This window comes from Primulina tabacum, chromosome 17, assembly GCF_025594145.1.
Source record: "Primulina tabacum isolate GXHZ01 chromosome 17, ASM2559414v2, whole genome shotgun sequence".
NCBI lineage: Eukaryota > Viridiplantae > Streptophyta > Magnoliopsida > Lamiales > Gesneriaceae > Primulina > Primulina tabacum.
The window spans coordinates 13,839,233-13,850,441 of NC_134566.1; the positions used below are offsets into that span (position 1 = coordinate 13,839,233).

General features: G+C 34.3%; 1 protein-coding gene across 1 annotated transcript; it reads right to left on the reverse strand.

The window, feature by feature from the left end:
* Positions 1 to 217: 217 nt before the first annotated feature.
* On the reverse strand, positions 218 to 7,676 carry LOC142530898 (15-cis-phytoene desaturase, chloroplastic/chromoplastic). The gene is made up of 14 exons (XM_075636808.1): positions 7,394 to 7,676; positions 7,171 to 7,303; positions 6,781 to 6,869; positions 6,632 to 6,689; positions 6,112 to 6,265; positions 5,620 to 5,770; positions 5,319 to 5,438; positions 4,393 to 4,606; positions 4,196 to 4,298; positions 3,779 to 3,826; positions 3,529 to 3,574; positions 1,265 to 1,452; positions 847 to 1,009; positions 218 to 652 (listed from the first exon to the last, which is right to left on the reverse strand). Exons 1-14 carry the CDS (start codon positions 7,607 to 7,609, stop codon positions 593 to 595), a joined length of 1,743 nt encoding a protein of 580 aa, XP_075492923.1. The 5' UTR covers positions 7,610 to 7,676; the 3' UTR covers positions 218 to 592.
* Between the last annotated feature and the right edge of the window lie 3,533 nt (positions 7,677 to 11,209).

The window sequence follows — 11,209 nt, forward strand, 5'->3', positions numbered from 1 at the left end:
ATAAATAATCAATCACGTTCATTGAACGGGCCCGGTGAAAAAGGGTAAATAATTTTTTTTGGTAAAGAGGAAATGCTGAAGCCGTACAGTTTCCAGAAAATTCAGGGTACCCTCCATATACATTATACTAGTGTTTTCCTAGGAAACTCCTTGTCTGATTATAAAATATATGATGTTCCTAGATTAGTATGAAGAGCGTATTAAACTGCACCTGGCCTTCACAATAATGTTCTGCTCTATGTATACATTGCATAATTTGCATTTTGCTAGGCCACAAGTAATTAGGCTGAGTATAGCATACAGATAGTATTTCCAGATGACAAGCTACTTTCCTGAGCTTAAAAATCGGCGGATCGAATACGATCCATGACAATTGCCAAGAACAGCCAATCTAGTTGTATTCAGTCCATCAAAAATTAACAACCATTTGTATTCCGCGCGACAATTTTCATTATATTTGACTATTTTCCCGACTCATTTTGGTATGTACCATCAACATTCAACATATTCTACAATGCTTCATTTCTTTATAGGTCTCCTTGATTTCTCGGTATCAGCATAACTCCAAACAACTTTTATCAGAACCTGCAAGCTAGACAATGCTTGCCTCAGCCAACTTTCTCTGTTCCCTCGTGGCCAGCAATTCATAATCCTGCAATTTATGATCCACAAAGGTACTGGATTCAGCATCAACTATAAGATCTGTCTTTTTTTTTGGACGGATCTTTTTTAATGTCACGAGTGTTTCCACAAAGACCTCAGATTTAATACCGCATATTCTAAAACCATGTATTGTTCATATAGCCAGTGCGTGTCTGAGACATAAACTGGAAAATGAAAAATCACCTGTACAATGGCCTGAGCACAAAGCTTTCCAGATAGGACAGCACCTTCCATAGAAGCTAAGTATTTCTGCTTTGTGTAGTCACCGGCTAAATAGAATCCTTCTATTGGTGACCTTTGAACGGGACGGCAAAGTTCAGAGCCAGCTATAGTTTTATAAACAGACCTACAACAGAGAACTTTGAGTTGGATTTTTGAAAAGTTAATAAAATTGTACAGCTTATAGATTGTGTTTTTTTTAAAAAAAAACTTGTATTTGGGTTTTTGAAAAGTTAATAAAATTGTAGAGCTTATAGATTGTGCTTTTTAAGAAACTTGTATTTCAGAAGAGCTCAGATCAACTATTCGTATCATCAATAGGTCCAACTTCCAAGCATACGCCGATAGGTTTCTTGTGTAATCTCAGATTCATTTTTCTGACCTTGGAGTTTTGACAACATGGTACTTCAATATTTTTGCTTTGCTCTGATCTGCAGAAATTTCATCTGGAAAGAGTTTTGCGAGCTCCTTCATTGTGGCTTCAATGATCTCTTCGTTGCTTCGTGAGATCCATTCTTCTGCAGGAGCAAAAACCAGTTCCAGCATGGACTGATTCGGGTTGTAGTACTCCTGAAGATGGAAGGATGGCCAGATAAGCAAATTAGAAAAAAAAAAACGAAATATAGAAAGTGTTGAAGATCTTGGATAAGAGATAATTAGATAAGATTTTTTTATTTGAAGTTTAAATAAGGATTGGATATTTAGAATTGCAGGGTTAGTCAATTATTTCTTTTTTTATATATAAATTCTTTTTTTATATATAACCTATGTGTATTCTACGTTTAACAATATGAAGAGTCTGATTTCTCTTCCAAATCCAAACACAGATTACATCTTTCTACATGGCTTCAGACGTTCAAGTTGAACCCTAGCCATAGGCATGACAAAATACGGCCACATGGCATCCCCTTCAGATTCCGAGCAGCAGGCACAATATTCGGGTTTTGTGAGTATCAAATGAAAGACAGATCTGAAACAACTTCCATATTCTAACATTTGCATTCCATGATTAAGACTCAGTTTTACGCTAAAATTCAACTCCTACGCACTGATCGAGCCTGTGATTATTTAATTCGGTCTTAGGAACTTATCTGGCCAACCATGGCATTGTCCACCAAAGTTCTTCTGTCGACACCCCTCAACAAAATGGGGTTTCTGAATGCAAAAATTGTCACCTCCTTGAGGTTACTTGCTCTCTCCTGTTCACATACAATTTCCCTAGCCATTTTTGGGGTGACGCGGTCCTCACTGCCACTTACCTCATTAACCGCATGTCTTCCCATGTCCTCGACTACAAAATGCCTATCGAGGTCCTCCTTGAATCATTTCCTCATACACATTTCCTTAACTTTATTCCCCTCAAAATCTTTGGGTGTCCCGCCTTTGTCCATTTTCATTCCCAAAATCGTGAGAAAGTTGAAGCTCGAGCCATTATATTTATTTTTCTCGGGTACTCCCCCAACCAGAAGGGCTACAAATGTTACTCCCCAACCTCCAAAAATTATATCACTCCCTCGATGTCACCTTCTTCGAGAATGAAGCTTTCTACCCCAATTTGTCCATTCAGAGAGAGCACAACACCGAAGAATCTCCAAACTAGGATCCCACGTCATTTGTCGACCCAATCCATGTCACTCCAGAACCTAATTCCCAACCAAGTTCCCCAAATACAACATCAAAGTCTACTCAAGAAGAAAGGTCGTCCAAATGGAAAGCCAACTAGAACCAGTACAAAGTCAACCAGTCCATGACACTTCCATGAGGTCAGTTCCAGATAATAAAGACGAAAGTACTACTAAAATTGATGATAAACCTATTCATTTACGAAAGGAAACTAGAACATGTACACAACACCCGATATGTAACTTTATCTCATTTTTTGATTTATAATCACTTGTGTATCGTTCATTTGTGTCCAGTTTAGATCAAACATAGGTACTAGGTACTGTTGTGGATGCCTTCAAGGATCCAAAATGGAAGGTCGCAGCCTTTGATGAGCTCGATGCACTAGAAAAGAACAACACTTGGTGGATTACATAACTTCTCCTTGGGAAACGAACAGTTGGGTGCAAATAGATCTTCACAGTGAAACATAAGGTTGATGGGAGCATTGACCGATGCAAAGTACGACTCTTTGCAAAAAGTGTAACTCAATCGTATGAAACTGATTATCAAGAGACGTTTGCTCATGTGGAAAGACTCAATACCATCAGGGTACTCCAATCAATTGCCGCCAATCTTGATTGGTCACTATTCCAACTGGAGGTTAAAAATGCATTTCTCAATGGAGAGTTGGAGGAGGAAGCTTACACAAATATTCCCCCAGGATTTGTGGCAAAAAGAGTAAAACACAATGCGTGCAAGTTAAAAAAATCTCTAGATGGCCTTATACAGTCTCCTCGGGACTGCTTTCATTGGTTATTTCTTTATCAGTTATTTCTTTTGTTATATATATCCCATGTATATTGTACGTTTAATAATATGAAGAATTTAATTTCTCTTCCAAACACAGATTACATCTTTCTGCAGAAAGAAAGCAGATGTGTAAAACACTAATCCTCAAGTGAACTGTGTGTGGAAGTGAAAAAGATTGACAGAATAAATTTAGGTTTAGCAGCTACAATCCTTTTGTAAAGAATAAGTTACCTTACAAGTTACAGACATATCTGCGTACACACTGAGAAGTGGACTTCTGCGTGGAATTCAGACAGAAATGAATATGGAACCTCATTGCATCATAAAATCGCAAAGTTAGGTGAAGAATATTGAAGTGGAATGGAGAGAAAAATTGTTGGTATTTTGCTGTTCAATTTGAACTATGCAGAAGGTAAAAGGATTCTTAGATTTTACGAATTTTTCTCATACTTGGTACTTGTAAAATGAGTACGTCAAAAACCTGCTGAAAAGTAGATGATCATAAGTGTTCTTCAGTTTCCTATCAAACCTGCAATTGAAGTTAACCCACGTAAACTCTCCTGAGACAGCACACAATGCAAGAAAAACAACAAGCACGATCAAAGAAAAATATTGCAAGTTGTTCATCCATGTGATTTGTAGATGGTGGTATTTCAGAATTGTTATATTTAGACCTCAAGGGGCTAAAGAGATTATTTTAGCAGTCAACTCACAAGTTTGTTCATTAAGAAGGTACTTGGACTGAAGACCGACCATAAATAAAGTATTAAGAAATGAGGTTAAATATGCTTAGCACAATCGAAATGCAGATAATTAGTGGAACACATGTATACATATGCATGATCTCATCCAAAGAGTATCAACATCAAGGAAGTTGGAAAGAAGATTCAACACTAACCATATGTGTACATTTATAACTGGAACTCCGACTAATTTCTCCAATTTTTTGAAGTATGGAATCTCTTTCCAGGTCTCAGGAACAAGAAGCTTCAGGATATCAACTGGTCGAATAAGGTTAAATAAGCTATCTTTAGGAAGACTCAACCAAATAATAGGGGCATATATGCAACGTGCTAAAAGAAATGAAGCCTCTACCTGGAGTTGCAAATACATAAGCATCTCCTTGTATCAATTTTCCATTATTTAGTACAAAGTTCTGGACATTTCCGTCTTTGTTTAGCTCAATATTTTGTATTCGTGAGTTAAGTATGACTTGGCCACCTCGAGACTCTATATGATCAACAATGGGCATACATAGTCTTTCAGGGGGATTTCCATCCAAGAAAGCCATCTTTGAACCATGCTTCTCCTGTTCATTTTATCAACAAATTATATAACATTAGTGTGTCATTGCTCCACTATCACAAATGGAAACAGGACATTCAAACCAAAATTATGTCCCTTTGTTGGAATATATCGAACAATCTAGTACAACAGTGTTGTGCTTCACTTCGTGCTTCAGTTAGGTGAATTAGAAGTCATCTACATAGATTGTTGAGCCAAATGCCAATTGTATAAGCAATTATGAGAAAATCTATAACTTGGTTCTATGCAGCTTACTGCTAAATATAACCGAACCTTCAGGTTTCAATGTAATGCAGTCATAAGTTCACAACACATGGAAAAATTCAAAACGTCTATCAATTGCTTTCTCCTTTTCTAATGAAACAGAAGATGTTCAAAGAAAATGAAAAAGAGAGTGCTGACAGTACTGGAGTGTTAAATTTGAATTATTTTCAGCATTGATGTTCTGTGAGGCGGTTTTAAACTATGCTACACCTAGGCGTCTACTCCCAGCATATCCATAACCCTTGGATGTGATGGACCCCACCTGCTTTAGAATGGGCTTTACCGGAGTAGATATCGTGGTAGAGCAAGTGAAAGCCCTGTGAGGCAACCAATAATTTGCACTATATGTGGCTAATGAACCAAAATCTAGGTGCCATAATTCTATAACATCAAGATAAAAGTAGATAGTATCTAATATACCTTTCAAAACACTGAGAGAAAGAGAGTCGCACCTGCAGAAATCGGTTCAAAGCAATCAAAATACACTGCATTGAAAGTTCATCAGGGTTTATGAAGTTCAGTGCCTTTGACATGGCTATGAACACCTCCTCAGTCACCCGATCTGGGATACCCTGACAATGGTCGGGACAACATCTGTTACAAACAATAAATACCAAGGCGACCATAAATTGAAACTAAATTAATGTATAATAAATATATATATATATATATATATATAAATGATCCCCAGGTCCATTAATTCATATACACATGAGAATTACATTACAGATTATGAACAAAACAAGTACATACTTGCTTCCTCATCCAGTCTTTAACAGTTATTCCATCTTGAGCCTCAACATAAGCCTGTCCGCCAACTATGGCCGGCAAAAGCCCAATTGCAAACTTGACTTTCTCTGGCCAAGTAAGCATTTCATTGTTCTTCAAGATGGCCCATATCCCTGTCAATTTTATTTAAAGTGAAGCACATGAAGAGAAAACTCTCATAATGGGAGAAATATGCTGTAGATTAGTCAAATCACCAGCTATTGACCATATTTCGAGTTATTGTAAGCTCTGAATGTTACACTTATGATTTAACATTTAACTTTAGCTCGTAGCGTTCTTCAAAATAATAACATTTTTCAGGAAAATTCTTTAGGATACATAAGATGAAACCTATATATTATAACATGAACCTATGAATAAACAAAACCAAAAGAGCCTAATAGTAGAAAAAAGAATTTTCTAAATCCAAACATACCCAGCAGCTTTTGCAATAACAGAAAATAAATAGCTTACCATTTAATGGTAGCAGGTAAAGCTTTAGGAAAATCAAATCGGCTAAATTCTCCTGGCTTGTTTGGCATTGCAAATATCATGGAATGCTCCTTCCATTGTAATCGATCATTGATGCCCAGCTCTCCAAACAGGTTCTGAATATTCGGATATGCCCCAACTTAAAGAGAAACCAAGCATCAAAAAGAGCAGCCATTTGTTGCATAATGGCATTCATTCGTAAGAGCTATGAAGCCACTAGAAAAATATGGAAGTAAAGATTTATATTGGGAGAATGTTTCCACAAAAATGTTACATATTAGAAATATAAAGCACTCGACATCAACATTGGCAGAGATGTTAAAAAAAACATTGGCAGAGCTGTTAAAAAAAACATTGGCAGAACCGAAAGAAAGCAGTTTCAAGTTTATGAGTTAAAAGAAGATGCCATATGGATATTTTGGATGTCAAGTGCACCAAGTCAGCCATTACAACTAACTCCCAAGTCCAGAATTTATGAAGTGCACATTGAGAAACATAAACTTACAGAATATGTGTAGCCCAGTTTCATACCAGTCCCCCTCGTCATCTTTCCAGGCAGCCACCTGGGTAGAGATGGAATAACAATTAGGAAAGGGATGTTCAAAGAAGGGAAAAGTTCAAGCATAACATAAAATTCTGTACAACAAAATAAACCTTTCCTCCCAAGACATCTCTGGCTTCCAACAATATCGGTTTATGACCTGCATCTGCCAAATACTTTGCAGTGGACAAACCAGCTAGCCCTATATGAGAAAAATAGCTCATAAAATTGACTGAGAAAATACTGGAAACTGGATATGCTTATTTTGGGCGCTCATAAAAACCAAGTTCCTTTCAGAATGTTATCTTACAGTTAGTCGGACAATTTATCGAACAAGATGTATAATGTGGCTTTCAAAGAAATATGAAAGAGAATCTAAAAGCTAAGTTAAGAAAAGCATAAACTACAATAATTCATTAATGGCAAAAGGAATGCAACAAACTAAGATTTATAACTTGTTAATAGAGAAAACAAATTTGAACATTGAGAAACAATATCCCGACCTGCACCAGCAATCACCACCTCCAATGGTTTGTTTGGACGAGGAAAATTACGAAATGAAGAAGATAAGTAAGCAGCTTCCAAATAGTTGGCTGTATTTTCAAGCTCCGGTCTCGGATAATCGATGCAAACAACCTACTCAACAAACATAGATTTGATGTAATTCTCCATCTTGAAATTAACAAGAGAATCATAAATGTCATCAGCAGCTATTGCAGAACATACTTTCAAAGGGATTGCATCCCAATTAAAAGTTCTCGTTAGAGTATGTGCAACAGGTATCCTCAATTTATGACCCATAGCGTCACTGCCAGCAAAGGATATGCTATTTAACTGCCCAACTTTGCAGCCACATCTCCAAGATGACTGTGTGCTCCATTTATTGACTATAGTGTTTTGTCCACTTAAGTTCACAGCAGAAACGTGTCCAAATTGGGCCATTCTCCAGATATAAAAATTTACTTCCAGGTAACTGCAGTCACAGTTCAATAGAACCTGCAGTTTGCCACCATAAAAGCGTGGCATTGCATTGTTAGAAGCCACATAAACAATTTCAAGAAAAAAATAAGGGTTAATTATATATACCTCCCCTAAGATATTAACCAAAAAACTCAACTAAATTTAAATCTTACATTTAAACCCACTAAAAACGTCAGATGAACACAAACCTAAGATTGTAAAGTAAGATAAATACAAACTTAATGGTGGTGTTTGTAAATTTAGAAGTTATTGAATTTATCTGCTGTTTTTTACAAACCTCAAGATGAGCAAATACAACATTTAAATATAGTTGGATTTTTTTTAACTATGATAAAGCTCTGGGAGGTAGAAATAATCATAAAATTATAAAAACTAGCAAATGATTTATAATGAAAAACAACTCCTCCAAGAAAAACCAATGAAATGAAATGGCAGATTGCAAAATAGCAACTTTAGCTATTCCGACAATGGATCAACTTGCTTCCAGCATTTGTTCACCCTTGGCAAGTCATATTCTCAGAGGGGTTATAACCATCCAGCTTTCAGTCCAAAAGCATGATTTTATTAATGAAGCCGCAGCATAGAGAATAAATTCTAATTTGTTGCAATTCATGAACAAAAGAAAAAGAAAAAGAAAACACACGCACACACAGCTTCTACTTTCATTTGTAGCCACAGCAGTGCTAGAATACTGCAAAAGTCATGATAAGGAAAAAGAAAGAAGAAACAAACTTTCACCACTGGCCCTAACTAAAAGGAGGCAATAAATCATCAAATGGTTCGATTTTCACGCAAAATTCATAACAAAAGAAATTCGAAATACTGGAAAGAGAAGCTACCAACAAACAAATTAAGTAAAGGGTATACGAGAACACCTATGATAAATCAGTTTTGCCTTGGTTTAATAAAATCAAAAGACCGGATAAAGCAGAAAATCACCAAATAACGGCCACTCGTGACCAGAGTCATCTCAGCTTCCAATAAATCAAGAAAAAGCAGTTACCTTTGAGCAATTCAAGTGATGGGCAGGCAAGAAAACTCTCAATTCAGCTTTGTTGCTGTGTTGAAGACCAGACCTATATTAGAAGTATTATTACTATTACAAGTAAAACGCAAGGAGGTGGTGTGGCACTATGAAAAGGGTGTCACCGAGTTGGCCAAAATCAACAACATTGGCAATAAAGTAATGAATTTGGCCGTTTGGTATTGGTTTGTCAGGTTGCAAATGGTGGGACGCCTTGGCTTCTTCTGCTGTGCAGACAGTTTGCTATGGCTAGGAATATTCTATCCATCCAAGCTTCTCTTACCATTTTCTTTCGAACCCGATTTCGTCTCAAATTTGGACTGTAGCCTCAACTTATTCTGCAATTTATACTTGAAAGATTTCAGAGGGTGAGTTTATTTTTTAAGTTGGAAAATTATACAAAAAGACATTATATCTTGTTTATTTTAAATTACAATTGGAGAGTATTTACCTTTAAAATTATATAGATTTATTTAGAAAGTTTTTTTGTAACTTCAATTTTTGTAATTTTTTTTATATATTTCGAACTTACTATATGGTCTTCAATTTCATCTTCGGATTAAATAAAAGCAAAAGAACCATACTTACATTTATCCTTCATCATTTCTGAAATTTCGAAGGAACGATTTCTCTACCAACACAATCAACTTTATTTGTTAGAACAGCTTCCATTAAATCTTTCGAACCAGTTAAACTTGGGTGTCTTGTGTGTGATAAGTAATGACCAAGGAATATGTCATTTCGATTCTTTCTTATAAATTCATAATCATATCCTCGTTACAATTTTATAATAGAGACAAATGATGTCTTTATATGGTTTTTTGTCTTTTTTTAAAAATTTTTTTATGAATTTTTAAATATAAAATAATGATGAACAATAAGAATAATGATAGCTCTCATCATCATCGTCGTCATTATTAATTTATTATTGTAATATATGAATTTATTTTCTATATTAAAGTGACCAAATATTACACTAATTCATATTTAAACATTCATAGTTTATTAATGTACTATTAATAATATAAATAAATATTTATCAAAATAAAATCAAATTTTAAAATTCATCTCATGAAAAATATTTATGACTTTAATAATTATAGTAAATTTATCATTTTTATGATTGTTAAAAAAAATTATTTGTGTAACCCAAAATTGAATTAAGATATAAAAAAATGATTTTAGGATTTTTAAAAGATGTAAGACTATAATATAAAAAATTTAGTATGCAAGGTAATTTTTAAAAGTAGGGATTTAAAATGTGTTTACTATAAAAGAAAATATAACCCAAGCATAAATTTTTATATGATGATAATTGACAAATTTTCAATCGAATTTGGCATTTATTAATATCCAAAAAATTTATTCGAACTTTTAAACATGTATTAGATTTATTTATTGTGCTATGAAAAATTATTTCATTGGGTTAAAGTTTTCAATGTGCTGAATCAATCATAACCCAAACTTAATTATTACTAGCATAAATGCACACAAGTATGGGTCTAGTCGAGTATCATGCTACTCGTGTTAATCTCGATTTAAATCATGTATATTTGTATTTGAATTCGAACTCAAACTCGATATAGTAATCAATTTCAAGTTGAGATCGACTCGTGTATGAATGGAGGTACTCGAGCTCCTCCTCAAGAAGATCGAAAGTCTTCTTAGCTTATTGATAAAAATGACTTGAGGTTTAAATTTCATGTATATATAGAAAAAAATATCACTTAAATTTTATATCCTCTAAATTTAAAAAATATATGTAGTTATTTGGGTAGCTCACGAGCAAATGGAGTAGAAATAATTAAAACTTAACTCGACTCAAGCTTGGTCAAATGAAAGTTGAGTCGAGTTTTGACCAAACTGCTCATAATAAATTGGATCGTTTTCACTCATAAACACAAGATGCGAGTGTGTATAAGCTTTTTAAAAATTAATTTTTGTAAAAACTTAGAAATTGTTTTGAAAATTATATTGAAACAATTTGTAATTTTTATTGTTGAAAACTACACCGAAACAATTTGTAATTTTTGTTTGTTTTTAAAGTTTTTTGTGGTCGTTTTAAACTATTTCTAAAATAAAGACAATAGTAAACTCACTTTTTTATTCAAATTATGTATATAATAGGGTAGGGTAACATATTAATTAAACTTGAAACACTATCATCTAAAAGTCAAATATAATTACTACATGCTATAGGGGTAATAAAGTCATTAAAATCGCCCTCACACCATTTTTTTTTTTTACAATCACCATAGTTTTGTTCCTTATATAGTCATATTATAGTGTTCAGGTCGAGCCCTGATCTGTAGACAATTTTTACGCAATAGATTATGAGATGAGTCGACATGATTCTTATATACAATGAAAAATAATATTCTCACAAATGGGCTGAATCAAAAATCTGTTCTTACAAAAATAACATGATAATCTCACCTTTTTTTTTTTGTGTTTTACCAAAATGCTATGATGAATAATCACTCAATAACCGTGTGATAGTTTATCACTCATCTAAATTGTGCATTGAAATAACAAAT

Excerpts from the sequence above, each read along its gene's own strand:
- LOC142530898 (XM_075636808.1), bottom strand. The coding sequence starts at position 7,609 with ATGGCCCAATTTGGACACGTTTCTGCTGTGAACTTAAGTGGACAAAAC. Across the intron at positions 7,304-7,393 it reads GGGATGCAATCCCTTTGAAA|GTTGTTTGCATCGATTATCC; the intron begins GTATGTTCTGCA and ends TTTGTTGAGTAG. Across the intron at positions 6,690-6,780 it reads GAGATGTCTTGGGAGGAAAG|GTGGCTGCCTGGAAAGATGA; the intron begins GTTTATTTTGTT and ends ATCTCTACCCAG.